The sequence below is a fragment of the Perognathus longimembris genome, chromosome 9, assembly GCF_023159225.1.
Source record: "Perognathus longimembris pacificus isolate PPM17 chromosome 9, ASM2315922v1, whole genome shotgun sequence".
NCBI lineage: Eukaryota > Metazoa > Chordata > Mammalia > Rodentia > Heteromyidae > Perognathus > Perognathus longimembris.
In genome coordinates, this window is record NC_063169.1 from 67,051,608 (window position 1) to 67,071,651 (window position 20,044).

The 20,044-nt window shown below is 54.6% G+C and overlaps 1 protein-coding gene across 3 annotated transcripts in view; it reads left to right on the top strand.

The window, feature by feature from the left end:
• Positions 1-18,952, top strand: part of Zdhhc14 (zinc finger DHHC-type palmitoyltransferase 14) — a 170,714-nt gene extending 151,762 nt beyond the window's left edge. The window contains exons 5-9 of one of the 3 annotated variants that reach the window (XM_048354362.1): positions 956-1,004; positions 4,105-4,207; positions 5,679-5,788; positions 6,960-7,062; positions 18,543-18,952. In XM_048354362.1, coding sequence (XP_048210319.1) covers positions 956-1,004; positions 4,105-4,207; positions 5,679-5,788; positions 6,960-7,062; positions 18,543-18,941 — 764 coding nt within the window. In that variant the 3' untranslated portion in view covers positions 18,942-18,952. The remainder of the gene's footprint in view (positions 1-955; positions 1,005-4,104; positions 4,208-5,678; positions 5,789-6,959; positions 7,063-18,542) is intronic. The other 2 variants (XM_048354363.1, XM_048354364.1) reach the window with 2 other exon arrangements.
• Positions 18,953-20,044: the final 1,092 nt, after the last annotated feature.

The window sequence follows — 20,044 nt, forward strand, 5'->3', positions numbered from 1 at the left end:
GAAGAGCATTCAGGCAAGCAGTGGGACGTGAGCTGCGGAAGCGCAAGCTGCCCCCGGAAGCCCAGTGGCTTCCTACAGAGCAGGACCAGGCAGTGCCGACTCCCTCCAGAGCTCACGCCTGTCGTGCTAGCTACTGAGGAGGCTCAGATCTGAGGAGCGCAACTCAAAGCCATCCGGGGAGGAAAGTCCATGAGACTCACATTCACTCCAATGAACCACCAAAAAGCTGGAAATCCAGTCGATCTGGGTGGGGCTCAAGGTGCAGAGTGCTAGCCCTGAGTGAAAAAGCTAAGGGACAGGCACCCCTACGACCTGAGGTCAAGTCCCACTAGCACCTCCTCCCCCACCCCAAAGGGGCTTACTCCTAATGGGGTTTTATTGTTGCAAGTGTTGGAGACACACAACGAGGCCAACACATTGAACAAAAATTGCTTTCCATCCTCCTTCCTAAAGCCCCGCAAGAAATGCTTTCTTGCGCAAACAATTCCTATTATAAGTCTTAAAGCCAAAAGGAGTCAGTCATAAACTTCAGCTTTACGACTTTGTTTACTCTGGGCGTCTATTTCATACGGAGCCTAGTTCATAGGAATTTTAGGGTCAGAAGTTAATGAATTTGGGGAAAACAGGAAAGAAAAAAATAGCATATAATATTTTGTTTTCTTGTTAAAAATGAGGAAAACAAAAGAGTAATCAGAACCATAATTTATGGGGAAGTACCCTGGCATCCATCTGCTTTTATGGAAAAAAAAAATGCCTTGCAGATGTTGGGTCTAATTATGTTTCTGCCATATTCTTGTTGAATAAGTTCGGGGGAATCACAGTCTCCCATCAGGAGAGTGGATTCCACAGAGCTCAGAAAATGCAATTGTTGCATTGATCCTTAGACGGCCATAGCTTTCCGAGGCTCTCCGGGAGGTGGGTGTCTGAATGCTAAACGCTGGTTTCATTCCCACAGGTTCCCAGCAAACAGGATTCCTCAACGCCCTCAAGGACAGCCCTGCGAGATATCCTTGAGGCGGCGGCGATGAGTTCAGTTCTCCCAGACTCCTCCTCGCTTCCCTTCTCTCCTCTCTGGCTGTAGCTTCTCTTCTGGCTAACCTCATTCTGACTCATTCTGTGAAGAATCCAACCATTCCCTAATAGTCACGCTTGGGACACGGTCCACACGTGTGATCATAGTCACGCCATCTGGACACTGTGCCACGCAGGTAGCCTTGTCTAGATTGAAGTGGTCTTTAGCCGGAAACCTCGGCAGGAATTCTTAGCGGTCCGTGGACACCAGCACCGGATGGCGCTGGGTCTGGTGGTGGTGGAGCCATGGGCCGCCCCGCTGGGACGGTGTGAGGTCCCTACAGAACACTGGCGGATGGCGGGTGGCAGCCATCACCAGGTGGGCGCCTCATACAGACTGAGGCGTGAGCTCAGGGCCTTGCACTTGATGGGAAATGCTCTAAGCACACACACACACACACACACACACACACACACCAGTCCTTTATACTCTCAGCGTTTTTCAGATTGGGTCTCCCACTTTTGCTAGGGCTACCCTTGGACCGCAGTCCTCCTCTCTCTGCCTCCTGAGTAGCTGAGATGACAGGCATGTACTACCATGCCCAGTGTGCTTCAGCATAGCTGGATGCCGAGCCTTGCCTTCTTTCCTGTAGAGTCTCTCAGGGAATCAGTGGCATTCAGTGGATGATGGCTAAGCCTCGTCCATGATGTGAACACTGGCACGCTCTCCTTTGGCTGATGTCAGTGTAGGCCACAGCTCATCCCGCTCTATCAGTAATTTGTCCAGAGCACGATTCTGTCAGGTTGCAAGTTCTTAGCCAGTGGAGGCAGCAGCATCAAGGCTAGGCCACCTAAGTTCAGGACTGAGCCTGATTTCGCCTCACAAGTGACCTCTGTGGAGAGCTCTCAGGTAAGAAGACAACTTGTGTTTTTAAATGGGCTGTAGACATGAGTCAAGCAGCGGAGCTCCAGGTGAGCCAGCAAGGCGGGCGAGGGAGGCAGAGCTCAAGCCCCAGTGCAGGCAAAGGACACAAAGAGGGATGGATGGATGGATGGGTGGATGGATGGGTGGATGATAGATAGATGGATGGATGATAGATAAGCAGACAGACAGATAATAGGGAGATAGATGGATAGATAGGTAGATTATAGATAGATAGACAGACAGACAGACAGACAAATAACTAGCCGGACAGACAGAAAGATCCAACAAAAACAATGCCTTTGAGGAAGTAGAAGTTAGAGAGATTAGAAACAAAAATGGTAAGATAGCTTATCTTGGATGAATTCTATCTGCACTACATGTACAAAAGGATCTCAGACACACACACACACACACACACACACACACACACACACACGAGCCTCCACATCAGTCCCCAGGGTCCCCCGTTGGTGTCTGTGGGATGGAAGGAGGAAGGACTGCTAGTCTTGAATGCCAGAGGAGTCCCGTGACGAGGGCAATGCCCCCTCGAATTCGCAGCACTGGAAACCCTCCGCACACATGCAGAGGGAATCACGGGAGCTGGCATCCTTGAGGGGGGACCCCAGAGAGGGGAACCCCAGCCATCAATCATGTTAACGTCGCATGGCATTAATGTCTCATTGCAGGGGGTTACAGTCATTTTTAATCATGACTTACTGTTCCGCTCTTCCAAAATGAAAGGGATTTTCTGTGATTGGTAAATCAGATGGTAATTGAATCTGCATTCATGGAGGCTCTCAGCAGAAGCCTCCTGATCCCCAGTGTACATTCACTGCCATGATTACCCCTCTGCCGGGCACTCATGGTCTAGGAGAAGGCTCAGAGTTGGCCCCAGTGCCCACAGAGAGGAGGACACTAGGCCGCACCTTGGGAACGCAGTGACCATTCTGATCGCTGATGATACTGGCAAGGACCCCAGAAAACGGGGGTGGGGGTGGGGGGCATGTCTTTGCACTGCTTTCAGCTGCACCTGTGCTGAGATGATGACAGAAGCCGTCCCCACAGGAAGCCCCGCTGTGTCACCCGTGGGAGAGCCCAGCTCTCCCAACCACAGCCAGTGGCACACTCTCTCGGTGTCCCTAACCAGGGGCGAAGCATGAAGAGTCATCAGATCACATCGCGTACGATGGCAACGCGGGGAGGAGCTTGAGCGACATGGGGAAATCATTCAGGTAGTGCAAGAACGCGTCATGCAAACCTTCCAATAGAAACGTGCTGGTGAAGACATTACCCACGCCACACCCTGTGGGAATCCTTGTCGGTGTCAGATCCTTCACAAGATCTCCGTGGTCCTGGGACGCACGTGTGTACGTTCACACATGTTCCTCTGCACCTCTCTGGGGGGCTAAAAAGGACCCCACTCTGCATTGTTCTGCAGTCCTGATTTATTTTTTTTTTACATTTCTTGGAGATACTTCATATCACTATATAGATCTATCTCGCTTTATTTTTTCCTTAACCACTTTCTAGAATTTCATGGTATGGGTAACCATACTTGCTTCATAGTCTATTGATGGGTTCCTAAGCCTCTTTGTGCTCAACAACACCCAGACCCTGAGTTCAAGCCCCAAAACTGGCCAAAAACAAAAAAAGGAAGCACCTGTGGCCCACTCCTGAAATCCCGGCTACTCAGGAGGCTGTGATCTAAGCATCTCAGTTCAAAGCCAGCCCCATCAGATACATCCGAGAGGTTCTTATCTCCAGTTAACCAATGAAAAACTGGAAGTGGAAGTTTGCCTCAAATGGGCAGAATGCCAGCCTTGAGCACAAAAGCGAAGCAATCGTGTGAGGCCCTGAGCTCGAGTATTAGTGCCTGCACACACACACACACACACACACACACACACACACACACACAGAATAGCCAAATTGTTTAGGGAAGCCCATGAGCCCCTCACGGAGCCAGGAATGGCGTCTGCGCAGAGGCTGATGGGAGAATCCGACGTGGTCCTCATCCTGAAGGACTCCCCCATGGAACAGGAAAGGCCGGGAGGCGGAGCCGGGCGGGAAGCCCGAGGGCGAGCTGGGCTGGGTGGCGTGCTCTGGTGGGCTCGGCTCCGGGCGGCGGGCAGGGCCCTCGTCTCCCTGTGCCTCCTTGACTCGCCCACTGTGCTAGAGGCCGTGGTCTGCTTCTTCTCCGTCTGGTCCATCATCGGCCTCTCGGGATTCCATACATACTTGATCAGCTCCAACCAGACAACCAATGAAGATGTAAGTGCCTGACTGTGGGGCATGGGGGGAGGGGGGGCGGGAAGGAGGAGGAAGGGAGAGGTCAGGTGCCTGCCCCCCCACATCCATTCCAGCTGTGAGCCCTTAGAACAGCCAAGGTGCTGTGTCCTAAGTGTCCTGTGTGTCTGCCGCGCTGGGTGTTTTCGCATTCTGCGCTTCCTCTCTGGCCGTGTCAGTCAAATGCTAAGACTCATCAGGGGACATAGTATTAAATAATTGTGGAAGCTGCTTGCAGCATTTTGTCTCAGGAAGCGAGTCCGTGACATCATGAATCTGCCTTTCATACTTAATACCGCTTTTTTTTTTGTTTGTTTTTTTGGCCAGTCCTGGGCCTTGGACTCAGGGCCTGAGCACTGTCCCTGGCTTCCTTTTTGCTCAAGGCTAGCACTCTGCCACTTGAGCCACAGTGCCACTTCTGGCCGTTTTCTGTATATGTGGTGCTGGGGAATCGAACCCAGGGCCTCATGTATACGAGGCAAGCTCTCTCGCCACTAGGCCATATCCCCAGCCCCTAATACCGCTTTTTAGTTTGGGGAAGTAATTGCCCTGACCCAAAGTTTAACTTGGTATCCAGGACCATCTGCCTGTCCTTAATCCCAGTACAGGAGAGGAAGAAAACATTTGTCAATAAGCATGGTCCTAGTTGCTGTATATCCAGAAACTGTCCTGCATCTACAGAAACTGCTGTCGGTGCAGAAACTTGATGTCTCAGAATTACCTTAAATGAAACAACCCCATGAGGAAAATTCAATGATATCTGAGCATGGTAGTGCATGCCTGTAATTCCAGCTACTTGGTAGGCAGAGACGGGAAGATGAGGAGTTCAAGGCCAGCTCCTGCACAGTTAGCCAAGCCTCACTATATTACATTACATTCTATGACATTGTGTGGAGTGGATAGCTGGAGTGTGTATTTACCTAGCGAGCGTGAGGCCTCAGGTTTCATTACCCACTACTGGAAAACAAAATGGAGGAGAAATCCGGGGTGATAAGAGAACACGTAAGAGAGTTCATTTGATTTGTGCACTGTGCCTATTAGAACTTGGGTGGCAGGCTGTTCACCTGTGACCGTGAGCCCGGCTTCTGTTTGACACTCGCGGGTGGGAGCCACGCCCACTTTCCCAGCTGCCCTTCGTGTAGCTATTTTGGGTGGAAGATGGGAGTGTACAGACATGTCCGCTGCCTACATCCGAGGACCTCTTGGTGCCCGGCAGATAGATTAGCGGCCCCCCAGCAGCGTGACCCTCTCTCCCTCCTCTCAGCTGCGGTGCCAGGCTGTTTCTGAGTGTGAGGTAGATGCTTGTTTTCTTCTAGAAAGGCACCTCCGTTTCTCCTGGCAGGGCAGTGGGTAACGGTGGCTCGCATTCTCCGGGTGGAGTTGGCCCGGGCGGGGGTGGCAGGGGGTGGCGGGGGTCACGGGACGCTGTGTGTTACCCGCGTGCCTTCCCTTTCAGATCAAAGGATCTTGGTCAAACAAAAGAGGGAAAGAAAATTACAATCCCTACAGCTACGGGAACATCTTCACCAATTGCTGCGTGGCTCTGTGCGGGCCCATCTCGCCAAGGTAAGACCGGCAAAGCGGCCTGCGCGGAACAGAGCTGGAAAAAGTGGGGTCCCGTCCGTGTGGGCACAGGGGTGCCCGCTGCGGGGCGCCCCGGGGCGGCAGGCCCACCCATGTGTGGGAGAGCAGGGAGGAGCGGCCGTTGGGGAGTGGGTGTTGGGCCAGTGGCTGAGGGCCAGCACTGAGCGCGGGCTGGACGCGGAGTACACTCGGGGCGCCGTCTCGTGGGCCCCGCGGGCATGCGGGGCGCACAGGGACAGTCCCCTCGGACACGCAGGGCTGGGGGATCCATTCTAAAGGATGAGCAGGGCTTTCGGGGGAGGTGCTGTGGGTGGGGCAGAGATCTGACAGACGGAAGGGCCGCCCTGATTTGTCAGAGGAGGATGGGGGAGGGGGGAGGGAGGGGGAGGGAAGGAAGGGACGGAGGCAAAGGACGGGTGAGATAGCGCCCCCCCCCCCAGGGGACCGAGGAGCCTGAGGACCAGAGCCACCATCACAACCATGGAGCTGGGGCTCCCCCCGGCAGCCAGGTCCCCCTTGAAGTTCTAGTCCTTTCTCTGCTCCTGAATGAGACCCTTGCAGTTCCGTGGATCTCCATTCCCTGTAAGGTCGTCCTGTCAATGAAGCCACCAACCCAAGCTCACAGGGCGTTAGCGCCTCCCGCCCTGGGGCCCACGGCAGACAGGAGATTCTGGAAAGATCTGTGTCAGCACTGGCCACTTTTGCGCTGTGGAAGCCAGTGCAGCTCCCGGGGTTCCACTGAGGTGCCCGGGGCGCCCCCGGCCTCTCCCCAGCTTCTGAGCGCGGCTGGCCTGCTTCGCCCCCGTCCCCGCCTCTGGGTGACCCCGCGCCAGTCTCACCCCCGTCTCAGCTGAACTCACCCGCACCAAATTCCATCTGCAGAGCCCCCCTCCCCAGTGAGATCGCCCCCTCCAGCGCGGGATGGGCTTCGTCCAACCCAGGGCACTCCAGGCCGACCGTGGCAGGCAGGGGTGACCCCGTGTGGCGAACACCAAGGCCGAGGCGGGGGCAGCCAGTGCCGCAGGGCACTGAGGGGCAGATCAGCGCGGCGCTGTCCTAGAAAGAGGGACCCAGACGTGGAGCTGTCGCTCCTATGGCGGTCCCCTGCGCTGTGCTTCACACTCTCCCTCCTGTGTTTTCTTCCCGCGTGCAGCCTCATTGACAGACGGGGGTACATCCAGCCCGACACCCCGCAGCCCGCCCCACCTTCCAACGGGATCACCATGTACGGAGCCACGCAGTCCCAGAGTGACATGGTAGGGATGGCCAGTGGGAGGCGCACTCCTCTACCTACGCATGCTCTGACCCGGAAGCAAACCGCGCGCTCACTTGAGAGGGGTCAAAGAGCAAGTGAGGCCAGTATTCAACCAGGGATCACGAGGCTGAGTCTGGCTAGGTTGTTGTTTTGGTAAAGAACTAAACCGCATCTGAGCATTAAACAAAAAGTTGCCAGAGCTGCTGATAGTGCAAGGATCAACTCATGTCACCCCTGCAGCAACCAGCATTTTACAATCATCCCAATTCACGCAAGAAGAATTGGAGAATTTAAAATACTAAATAGGGGCCGGGAATATGGCCTAGTGGCAAGAGTGCTCGCCTCATATACGTGAAGCCCTGGCTTCGATTCCCCAGCACCACATATATAGAAAAAGCCAGAAGTGGCGCTGTGGCTCAAGTGGCAAAGTGCTAGCCTTGAGCAAAAAGAAGCCAGGGATAGTGCTCAGGCCCTGAGTTCAAGACCCAGGACTGACCAAAACAAATACTAAATAATTTGCTCAGATCATGCAGGTGCTGGGTCCAGGCCTGAGTCAGGCCACCACGGGCCATGTTTGGGTTGTAAAGGCTTCGCTGGGTGTCAGGGACCTCTTCAGACCTGGCCCTCCCCTCTGGACACTGATGAGACTGTCTCTCAGCCTGGGCTGTTCAGCAGAATCTCAGCTGTGACATCCAGGTCGTGCTAGGTCAGGACCTCAGGGCAGGGCCCACGCTCTGGGAGCAATATGGTTCTGTGGGTGATTTTAATAGATAATCAGCCATGAAAACCATAGCCATAGCCTTCTAATTCTCCAGAAGTTTGAGTTACTGAGAAGGTTTTAGAGCCATTGTTTGCTCTGGTACAGAGAAAGTCTCCTTTATCAGCTAACTTACAGGTCAGAGTGACTCAGCTGAGACTCAGCTGACACATGGGCTATTCAGAAGAAAAAGGATGTGGAGGATTTCAACAACAGGTGCTTGAATGAAGTAAGGCAGAGGTGGGCGGTGGATGGCTTCGAAAAAAAAGAAAAAGACAAGATCCTTTAGGTTTCAGATGAAGCTTCCTGGACGAGATGATGTTTGAACTAAATATTAACAGATGACCATGAATGAATTAGGCACCAAAGGTAAGGGGTGGAGTCATTTGCTGTCACTATAACAAAATGTCTGAAATGATTAACATGGGAAAGGAGTGTTTTGCTGGGTGCCAGTTTCTCACACTTACCCTAGCTTCTCTGGAGGCTTCGATCTGAGGATCACGGTTCAGAGCCAACCAGGCAGGAAAGTCTGTGCGATTCTTCTCTCCAATTAACCAACAGAAAACCAGAAGTGCCGCTGTGGCTCAAAGTGGTGAGCAAAAGAGCTCAGAGTAAGTGCCCAGACCCACATTCAAGCCCCACGACTGACAGAAATAAATGAAGGAAGGAAGGAAGGAAGCGCACAGAGGACCACGGTGCCTTGTGAACCAGCTTGGGCTTTGTCCTGTAAATGGCAGGGAGCCTGGCAGAGCGTCAGTTCAGCAAATATGACCTTCAGACTTCCATTCAGAGTGGGCTGGCTGTAGTCCAGGGTGGTCTGTGCGGGGCCCGGAGGGAGGTGTGCTAGAACTGAAGGCAGACAGAGGACTCGGGCTGGCCAGTTCAGCAGAAACAGAGTCAGAAAGGAAGCAGCACAGACCAGGACTGGAGACGTGAGGCCTTGGAAGGGCTGGGGAAGAGAGCGGGCATCTCCCGCCTCGCAGCCTTCGGCTGAGAGAGATGCTCGATCATTGCACCAGGGACCGACCGTTCAAAGGCTGGAGCTGATTTCAGCAGGTGGAATTCTTTGCTCGTGTTCCTCGGGGCAGGGGGGAAGCTGGCAGGGGGAAGCGGCTGGGTGGACGGCTCAGCCAAGGGCGGCTGACCCTGTGTTCATGAAGAAATGAAGTGGTTGGTAGCATGTGAACTAATGAAGATGTAACTCAGTTTCTCAGGTATCTAGTATTCATCACTACTCATTCTCCTAACTTCCTCTGTGTCCACCCTGCCGACTATATGCATCCCACGACATCAGTCAAGTTTCCTGTCTCCTTGGCTACCGGAGAGGTCGGCAGAATAGAAGCATCCTGAAAGATGGTTGAAGGAAAAGTCTTGCACAGCAGAAAACAGTAGATGGCAGGACATGGGCTCGATCAGAGAGCCGGAGCTGCCCCTTGGGGCTGCGACCATCAGACAGGTCACTAGACTCCCAAACTTGAAAACCAAGAAGCCAATGGCATTGGCTCCCCGGACTGCGGGGAGCAGTGACGTAGAGCCTTTCATATGTTTCACCTTCCCCTCTCCGGTTCACAACACAGGCCTGGCACATAGTAGGTGCTTACTAAACACCCGATTGAACTGATATGAACACTCCCCTTCTGGGGGCTCCGTCATAGGAGGTTCTTCACAAATGTTAGTGTACCGCTCTCTTCTTCCTCAACCCTTCTACCCTCCGACGTGCCACATCTGTTAAACAGTGGGCTCTAGCCACCCCGCATGCAGAAAGAAGAAGGAAAGGGAAGGAGTTTTCTTGGGTCCAGTGACATGGCAGCACGGCCCATGAAACAATGACCTTGACGGGCCCAAACTAACCTGTGGCCGAGAGAGGTCATGGTCTTTCCTCCCATGAGACCCTGCAGGCAAGTGCTGTGTCCTTTGCCAGAACTGCCAACAGATCTTAAGGCCTGGAGGAATGCCCAAGTTTGTTTGTTTGTTTTGTTTTTTGCCAGTCCTAGGCCTTGAACTCGGGGCCTGAGCACTGTCCCTGGCTTCTTTTTTGCTCAAGGCAAAAAAGCCACAGCGCCACTTCTGGCCATTTTCTATATATGTGGTGCTGGGGAATCGAACCCAGGGCTTCATGTATACGAGGCGAGCACTCTTGCCACTAGGCCATATCCCCAGCCCCCGAATGCCCAAGTTTGAAAACATGAAATCAAAGTTAATAAATATTTCATACCCAAGACACATGACTGTGTCAACCTCATTAATTGTTAACACCTCACATTCATGAAAGTGTAATTACATTTTAGGAATGATTTGTAGCTTGGGCTTTTTTTCTTAACTCCCTAAGAATTCCTGAGCGCACGTATGATGACGTAGCAGTCACGATCGATGATAGATTAAGTCACGTGCTCACGGACAGACGCATGTGGACGTCTCGATGAGCCGCGGTGCCTTTCTGCCTCGCCACGCTGCCTGCCTGGCGCGGAGGAGCCCAGGTGACACTCTGCTTGTCCCAGGAGAGCTGGTGACAGGACCAGGCCCCGCTGGCCCTGCCTGGGGACAGGTGCTCATCTTCCGGAGGGGATGAGATCAACCCCTTGGCCCAGAAGATCAGAGCGCAGAACACCTCAACTGGGGCTCAGATCCCCCTCAATCCAAGACACTCCAGCACCCAGAGCGCACACGTGACAGACAGGGGTCTTGCCCGGAATGATCCGCAGGGGAGTTGAGCTCCTCCCAGCAGTGCTGAATGGGGAATCTCGCTGGCCATTGACCTCCAGGGTCTTTTCAGTCGCCATCCTGTTGGACAGATGTCCAGCCCATTCTGTTTTATCACCATGACAACAGCAGGTCTGCCCTGAACGGATAAGCCAGTCGGGCACCTGGAGTGGGCCTTCTTACCGTTTTCCCATCTCTCTTTGTGGCAACAGTCATGCACAGTGGGGGTGCTGTCAAGCAGAGCCCCCTCCCCATTTTCCTCTTTCCGGTTTATTCACACCCACACCATAGAGTATTTATTATTTCCACACCCAATGCTGTCGCAGGCCTTTATGTTGATAACTCGTGATGGCCTTCGCAGAAACCCGAAGAGGCTGGTAAGAAAAGCATCTCTATTTTTTTAGATTAATAAAACTGAGGGGCAGAGGGTAGGGTACTAATGGTATTTTGCCTGAAGATCTTGCATTTTTACCCCAAGTCCCTGCTCTTACCCTATGTATTAACTGCCCCTGCTCCATGAACTATTTGCAGAGTTGACTGCCTGTAAAATGCCTTTTTCCCACATTCTTTTCATCTCTACCGCCCATTATCCTCACCCCCTCGCCTGGAGAATCAGCATTTTGGAAATTAGAGATAAAGGGCTTAAAAGGCTTATATAAACACCGTAATATTGCAAGTCAGGGAAAATCAGATGGACAGCCATGGACAACTGGCACCGAAGGGCCCTGCTGGAGTCTCCGCTGTGGTCTCAGATGGGGAAAGTCACCGGGTACCGGTGGCTCACGCCTGTCGCTCTAGCTTCTCAGGAGGCTGAGGCCTGAGAATGGTGGTTCAAAGCCAGCCTGGGCAGGAAAGGCCATGAGATTCTCACCTCCAGTTAACCAGCTAAAAGCTGGACATGGAGCTGTAGTTCAAATAGTAGCGTGTCAAACTTGAGCCATAAAGCTTAGGGAGAATGCCCTGACCCTAAGTTCAAAGCTCAGTTCCAGCACACACAAAAGTAGCGATAATAACCTAGTGTATTGACTTAGCCTGAACACAGACACACACACACACACACACGCACACACGCACACACGCACACCGCCCTTGCTCTTGGAAGGTGTGGAACCTTCCAGAGGTGGGGCCCAGTTGGAAGCAGTCGGTGTGCCCAGGAAGGGGTCACGGGGGCCCAGGCCCAGGGATCAGAGGCTCCAGCTCCCGAAACCAGGAGGCTAATAAACCTTTCCTCCTCCTAAGTCCCTTATCCCTGGAGTTTCATCACAGTAATGAAAAGCCAGCTAATACTCCCCTTAATCCAGTATCAGAACAAGACTAACCCAGCAGCTATACAGTGGATCAAACCAGGATTACCGGGACAGTCCATGCATAATCTGAAATGTCAGATACGGTAGGGAAGACTAACTTGAGCAAACTCAAACCGCACTGCTAAGTAGAACAATGATAAAGAAGCTGTTCCCCCAGCCGGCCTCGACCGTGGGAGGACTTGGTAGGAAGCTTCGGTGTTCTTACACACTTTAACTGAGCGTCCACTGACCCCAGAGCAGCGCGTCCTGGCCAAATGGAAATGAGCGCTGCCTAGCTAAGGCTTCGGACAAGGCTGGCACAAAAGAAGTGTCGTTTTGCTCATTCTTTTTTTTTTTTTTTTTTTTTTTTTTTGGCCAGTCCTGGGCCTTGGACTCAGGGCCTGAGCACTGTCCCTGGCTTCTTCCTGCTCAAGGCTAGCACTCTGCCACTTGAGCCACAGCGCCACTTCTGGCCATTTTCTGTATATGTGGTGCTGGGGAATCGAACCTAGGGCCTCGTGTATCCGAGGCAGGCACTCTTGCCACTAGGCTATATCCCCAGCCCCTGCTCATTCTTAATTCGTATACAGACCTTCGAGGAAAACCCTCATTTTGCTACTAGCAGCTTTGGATCGGAGCGCTAGGTCTCAGACAAGAAGCCCGCCTGGATAGTCAGTTGTTCTGAGATGAGTGATTTTATATGAGAATCTGCAGAAACAGCAACAACAAAAGCACATGCTCTCTCTGGGCCTTTTCGAATTGCAGCCTTGAGCACCAATGCGTGACTCCAAATAGTTGAAGCCATGAACTTGTTCAACACTGTTGCTCCATTTGGACAGTCAGAGGTCCTAGGGCCTTAGCTGAGGGAGGAGGGCAAGAGCTCAACATGACAGGTTTTCTGCAGCCCCCAGAAAGCTCTGCCTCCGACGGCTCCCCCCCCCCCCCCCCCCCGGAGATCAGTTGCTCTTCTGAGTCTCTTCTGCATTTTGCCAGTTAAGAAAAAAGGATTCAATCTACTGTGTGGTCAGTCTGGGCCTTTCAAAGGTTATTGGGGGGATGAAAACATGTGCTGCTCCATTCGCTGTTCATAGTACATGGAATTCTATCAAAATGTAGGTGATTAATTTTCCCCCCTTAAGATTATATAACAGGTGAGGTAAATTAAAACATGCCTAGGTTCTTGGTGTTAGCTGGAACGTTCCCTGAGCCGCGACATTGTAAGAGCAACAAATGAGCAGTGGTAGTGCCCTCTGCTGGTGAAAAGTAAAAGCCCTCCGATGAAAACCCAAAAAGCCAGGGCAGGAAAGTAAGAAATATCCAGGGTACTAGAAAGTGTCAGCTGGAGAAGGGGAAGAAGATGAAAGTGGGAGGGGAAGAAGTAGAAGTGGAAGAGGAAGTGAAGAGAGAAAAGAATGGAAGAGAATTAGTGAGAAGAAAGAGAAAACAAATTTTTAAAAAATCAGTAAGAAAAATGCAAAGCCTTAGAAACCAAGAGGGACGGGCACAGAGGTGCACGTCTATAATCCCAGCTACCTGGGAGGCACAGGTAGGAAGGTCAGAGTCCAAGGCCAGCCTGAGCAAAAACTGAGACTGTCTGAAAAATAACTACAGCAAAAAAGACTAGCGTTTGTCTCAAGGCTACAGTGATAGAGTACTTCCCTCACAAGCACAAAACCCCGAGTTCAAAACCTAGCACCAAAAAAAAAGACAAAAAATGGTAACAAAGGCTAAAAGAAAAGGCGGAAGCTGGGCACTGGTGGTGCCTGCCGTAACTAACTACTTACTGTAACCTACCTATTCAGGAGACCAAGTCCTGGAGGACTGTGGTTCCAGACCAGGCCAGGAGCAAAGTTACACAACTCCATCGTGGTGGAAGACCCATGGGTCTCCCGTTCCAGCCACGTCAGGCTGCACAAGACAGAAGGCTTAAAACTCAGGCTCAAGCCTGGGCACCAGGAGTCTCACACCTAGTTCCTCGGGAGCTGAGGATCGCGGTTCAAAGCCAGCCCTGGCAGGAACGTCCGTGAGGCTCTTATCTCCAATGAACCATTCCAAAAACTGGAAGTGGCGCTGTGGCTCAACTGGTAGAGCGCTAGCTTTGAGCAGAAGAGCTCAGGGACAGACAGTGTCCAGGCCCAGAGTTCAAGCCTCACCACCAACAAACAAACAAAAAAACCTCAGGCTCAATAAGACATCTGATTGGTATTCGCTGAGCAGACATCATCCCCAACAAAACAAACTAACAAACAAACTCAGGCTCATGCCCAGGCAAAAAAAAAAAAAAGCCCATCTCAAAATAATACATGCAAAAAAAAAAAAAGTTCAGGAGGTGTGGTTGAGGTGTGGTTCAGTGGCAGCAGTATACCAGCCTAGCAAATGCAAGGCACTGGGTTCAAACCCCAGTATCAACAAAAGAGAAAAGGAGTAGGAGAATATTTGTCATGGGTCATCCCCACAGTAACGCTAGAAAGAGTCACCCCTAGGGAAGCTCCATCAACTCATCATCCTTGGGATTTGGCAGTGCAGTAAAGGTGGGAAACCTCTGCCTTAAAAACAATATATCTTATGTCCCTGGTCTCTGTGTGGGGTGTGGTCTCTGTGGGGGTGTGGTCTCTGTGGGGGCGTGGTCTCTGCGGGGGCGTGGCCCCTGTGGGGGCGTGGTCTCTGCGGCCCCCAGATAGGGTCACTCTTCCACAGAGAAGTCGGTGTGCATGTGGCACATAGTCTTTGAAGTCGTGGCCTGCAGCAGGGTTTAGACCCTCAGGTTCCTGGGCCCTGCGCTCACTGGAAACGTGAATGGGAAGCAGGTCAGGCATCTGGAAGCCAGAGAAGTGCCTGCAGTCGAGCTTGGGGAGACAGTCACTGTTTATGACAGCAAACAAATCTACGTAGAGCCAGTGCCTCAGGCCTGATTAACTTGTGACTAAAGTGACTTTTGGAAAGGGTTTTGGAGTGACGTATCTAGACTGGGGGGTGGAGGGAGAAGCCAGGTACTTGACTTCTTTGCTCAGGGCTGGAGCTCTACTACTTGAGCCACTCTTCTACTTCCGGCTTTGTGCTGGTTAATAGGCGATAAGAGTCTCTCATGGACTCTTCTGCCCAAGCTGACTTTGAACTGTGATGCTTAGATGTCAGTAGCTCGGGTTGCAGGCATGAGCTACCAGCACCTTGACTTTTCTAATTCAGTGATTGACTAAAATGAAACTTTGCTCTCAGTCGTGTTTTTCATTGATATCCTCGTGACGATAAACCATTGAGCATTTTAACAGGGTCCCAGCCTGGGAGGCTGGAGCTGGCTTTGCGCAGTTGGAAGCAAGCCGTCAGTCTAGCCGCCTTAAAGCTGATTGAGCGTGGGGCCTGCGTCTTCCTGGAGGGCCTCGGCGGGGGTCACCCTGGAGCACCAGCTTTCTTAGAGACTCCTCCAGGCCTGCGTTTTAGTTGACTGTCCCCGAAGGCATTGGGAATTCCATGGTGACCTCACCAGTGACCATCGCTGCCCACGGCTGGCGGCCATATCACCCTAGAGGGTTCTGTTGGGTGCCCATGATCATGCACTGCTGGAAAGAAGGCGTAGGCAGGAAAGAAGTGGTCAAGAAGTCAAGAGGGCCACGCTCAACGCAGATGAGTAGCCAGGTGTGCTGTCCCAGGCCTGTAATCCTGGAGGCACAAACAGGAGGATAGCAAGTTTGAGGCAGCCTTGGCAGGTGAGCAAAACCTTGTTTCAAAACAAAAACAAAGAAAAGTAGAACTTGGAGGAAATGGAGAGAGAAACAGGAAGGAAGAGAGAGAGAGAGGGAGAGAGAAGCAACAGGACCGAGAGGCAGCTCTGGGGTGGGCTTGGCTATCACGGGCCCGGATATTCCTTCTGGCTCAACCTCTAACGACATCCTGTGATCCTGAAGGGCCCGTTTGAAGTGTTTGGGCGGATCCTGGAAACAGAATTTGGCAATGACTTCTCTATACAAAGGGTTTCTTTGGGTCACGGAGACAGCGAATCTAATCTGCCAGTTCCTGATGCCTTGGCGCTGGATTATTGCGTGGACTGAGACTAGAGAAGGAGTGAGAGCTCAGGAAGGACGGGTGGGTGGGCGGCCAGGCCCCGGGAACCCTCCCACCCTCCCACCCGCCTGGGCCCGGGCTGCAGTCGCAGTGTGAACACTGAAGAAGGGCCCAGCCCTGGCCTGTCCCGACCGAGGCTGGACAGCTGATGGGCGGCCGGCCGCTCTGGGGCAGCCCTGCCCTGGCAGCTCTGAGCCCGCGTGGGCGTGGCAAGCTGCCCAGGTCTGCAGCCTGACAGCCGCTGCCCAGGAGCCGCGCCTGGGCCGGGCTTCCAGGAGAACCCAGGGCTCCCCGCGTGCCCACCCGACTGCCAGGACAGCTTCGCGGTGGCGAAAGGGGAAAAAACGATAGGTTCAAGGGCTGCCAATGTGCCCATCGGCCCGTGCCGAGTGTGTGGGCGTAGGGGTCTCCTCGGGGCTCGAACTCCAGGCCGAGCGCTCCACCTCCAGGCTAGCACTCTGCCCTTTGAACCACAGCTCTGCCTGCAGCTCTCGGGTGATTCGTTGGCGAGAAGAATCTCATGGGCTTTCCTACCCAGGCTGGTTTTGAACTGTGATTCTCAGAGCGCAGCCTCCTGAGTAGCTAGGATTACAGGCGTGAGTCACCACCGCTGGCTCAAGTACTTTTGAGGGGGGCTCTTTCTCCCCTCTGAATGGCACTGCCCCCTCTTTCCTTCACACGCACCCAGGCCCCTCGCCAGCTCTGTATGCTGGGGTCTGATTGGCTGGGGTGAAGCACAACAGGTGGCCCCTGAAACCCTGAAACCAGACCTTTCATCTTCTTTCCTTATTGTAACTCTCATTACCTGTACGTAGTTGACTCATGACCATGTCCGTTCACGAGTACACGCGTCCTGAGCGGCGTGGCCCCCGCGTCCCCCCCCCCCCCGCCCTCACCATCTCTGGTCATCCCACCCAGGCTTTGGGGCAGGCAGGGAGGAGCGGCCTGTGCGGTGGCTTGAGGAGAGACAGCCCAGGGGCCGGGAAGGGTGCACCTGCCGCCGCCATTGACGTGAATCCGAAATCCTGCGCGGCCCTAGGCGAAGCTTACGCCGCCCCGGGAAGTCTGCGCCTTGCGGTCAGCCGTTGGCGCCAGGGTTGAAGGCAGTTGGGGTGCACCCAGGCAGGAAGAGTCGGGGGGGGCTCATCCATGAGATTAGGAGTACAGCCCACTGTGTGTTAGACGTACCGTCAGGGTTTGGTTTGCAGCTTGACCTGCTGGCTTTCCCCAGCTTTCATCTGTGAGGTCTGGGCCCCGCCCCCCCCCCAGCCCATCTACCTTTGTAGCTGGGACTTGAACCCATGGTGCGAACTTCCTCAAAGCTGAGTTAGGGACCCGGCTGGGAGTCGGAGCAGAGTCACCGTGTGGTCACGGAAGGTGCCGGCGCTCCCGGCCCTCAGTCTCGAGCTGCCCCAGGCCTGAGAAGCGCCTTCTAAGGCTGCAGCGAAGCTCGCAGGCCCCTCAAGGCCGCCGTTGGCAGAGAAATCTCGAATCCCCTGACCTTCCGCCTAGAAAGGTTTTTCTCTGCCACGTGACTTCTGAGGGCTTGGAAGAAAAAGACCCATCTCCTCAGATGCAGGCATTCCTGAACCAGCGGAGCCTGGTGCACGGCTCTTGAAACGGATGCAAATCCAGCCACAAGAATTCTCGACTTTTGTAGAACCCCGGGATGCAACCATCTCGGGGTTTTGTGACCCGTGTGTTTTTCTCTCTCTCTTTTATCTTGGGGGTGGGGGGGGGTCAAGTAGACATAACATACAATTGAGCATTTTCCCCATCCGTGGCTTCGTGGTGTCGTCATTCACAGTGTCTGGCCACCTTCCGTCCCCAGACGTTCTTCCTCTCCCTACACGGAGCAAGGCCTTCCGTGCACCCCCCCCCCCCCCCGTCTGTGGATTCGCGCGGCATTCGCCCTCTTGCGGCCGCCTTATTGCACGCGGCAGGGCGCCCTCGAGGTTTAGCCGTGCTGCGATGCATCGGAATTGCCTCCTTTCCTAATCTGGAGCCACACGGACCCCGTGGTATGAAAGGACCACAGTGTGGTCTCGCTCACGTCCACGCTTGCGTTCCTGCAGTCACCGTCGACAGGCGCTGGGCTTGCCCTCCCCCTCCCCCCCCCAGCTACCATGAACACGGGTGTCCTTTTACAACAATATGGTAAAAACCATTCTCAGCACCTAGGAAGTAGACGCCTCCCACTCTTGTGGGGCGGCGAACACCTGTGTCCCTATCCCTGGGATCGTTCCTGTGATTGACTTATTACCTCTACGTAGTTGTACAAAGGGGTTTCAGTTCACCATGCCAGTTGAGCAAATGCATCTCCTGCCATGTCTCCCCTTCCATCACCCCCTCCCTCCCTCCCGACCCCACCCATCTGGGTTTGGTTTGGAATCTAGGACCAAGGCCACATGCATGAGGTCCGATATTATTACTTCTAGGACTAAGCAGGAAGGCAGCTGTGGCTTCCTGCTCTCGGGAGCCACGGATCCTGTGCCAGGCGTTGCTGTCTGCCAGGTTCTGGGGTCCCTCTCCCCCACCCCCGGGGTTGCAGGCACGCCCTGCCTCTGCCTGACTAATGGTTTCTCTCTTCTCACACCTGCCTCTCCCCCCTCCTCCTCCCTCCTCCCCCCCCCCCCGTGCCTCTCTGCCTTCTCCTCGCTGGCTCCTGCTGCCCTCCAGTGCGACCAAGACCAGTGCATTCAGAGCACCAAATTCGTTTTGCAGGCCGCGGCCACGCCCCTGCTGCAGAGCGAGCCCAGCCTGACCAGCGACGAGCTGCACCTGCCGGGCAAGCCGGGCCTGGGCACCCCGTGCACCAGCCTGGCGCTGGGCCAGCCCACGCCGCCCTCCTCCATGCCCAACCTCGCCGCCGAGGCCGCGCTCTCGGACATTCTGCCCCTGAAGGACGAGCACAGGGGCCACCAGTTCCTCACCCCGGAGGAGGCGCCCTCGCCGCGGCGGATGCTGGGGGGCAGCCCCCTGGCGCACAGCCGCACCGCGCACGTGCTGGGCCTGGCCAGCCAGGACTCGCTGCACGAGGACTCCGTGCGAGGCTTGGTGAAGCTCAGCTCCGTGTGACCCCGGCGCCCGTCCCTGGGCCGTGGGGGTGCACCCCACCCCGGGAGACGGCGGCCTCGGGCCTGGGACCCAGAGACCACTTGGAAGGCGGACGGCAGAAGGCGGGCAGGCACCGGGTGCAGCCCGAGTGCTCAGACACGAAGAGCAGGAGGAGGAAGGGGGAAATGGCCGCTTTGGAGCCTGTGGACTCGGGGGTGGCCTCCGGGGGTGGGGGGGGGCCCTTTGAGGAGGAGTTGAGCCCCAGAAGAAAAGAAGCTGCCTGTTAGGCCACGGGGCAATGGTGGGCAGCCTGCCTGGCAGGTGCGGGGCCGCGAGTTCAAACACCAGGACGGAAGAAGCCGCCTGGATGCTGTTGTTTTCCTGTCTGCTGCTCTCGGAACAGACGCCCCGAAGGTTCACATCGCCAGCGGCCAGACTGACGTTGCCTTGGCTGTTCCGCTACTCCTATTCGAAATAGGCGTGTCGTCGTGTTTGTGAATTGAGAAGGAATCTTAACGGGAGGGAGAGAGGGGAAGAGGCCAGCTGTGGCTTTGCGGCCTGTGCCGCGGTGGTCTTGGGATTCCCAAGGAAATGCTGCTTTCTTTCCCAGTCTAATTCCGTGACACTTTCCAGTGCTGTTGTGTTGGAGGACAGTGCACTCGACGGAGGTCCTCTTGTCTCCCGGGTGGGTGGCGGGCGAGGCAGAGGCGGGGGGGGGGGGGTCTGCCCCGGTGGGGACCTCTCGCCTTCTGTTCAGTACCTAGCCGGGGTGCTGGGTGGCCCTGCCCGGCCGCAGCCCCGGCCTCCTATGTGATGAGCTCCCCCGGACAGCCAATAAAATGCCGGCCTCCGTCAGCCACTTCCCCCGTGCGTGGTAATCCTTCCCGAGCACAGCCCCCCAGGCACGTGGGGAGCTGGCTCTGTGTGTGTGTGTGTTCGTTGGGTTCCACGCGGCCCAAATTCAAACCTTTGGGTCACTGGGCTAGAGCATGCTTGCAGGATGGCGTCTGAGGGGAGAGCCAGCCTTCCTGTCCGTTTCTCTCCCCGTGAGCATCTGTGCTCCAGGGCCTTGGCTGAGCTTGTTATTCTCCATTTCCAGCTTTCCACGCGGGGCAGCGGGCGGA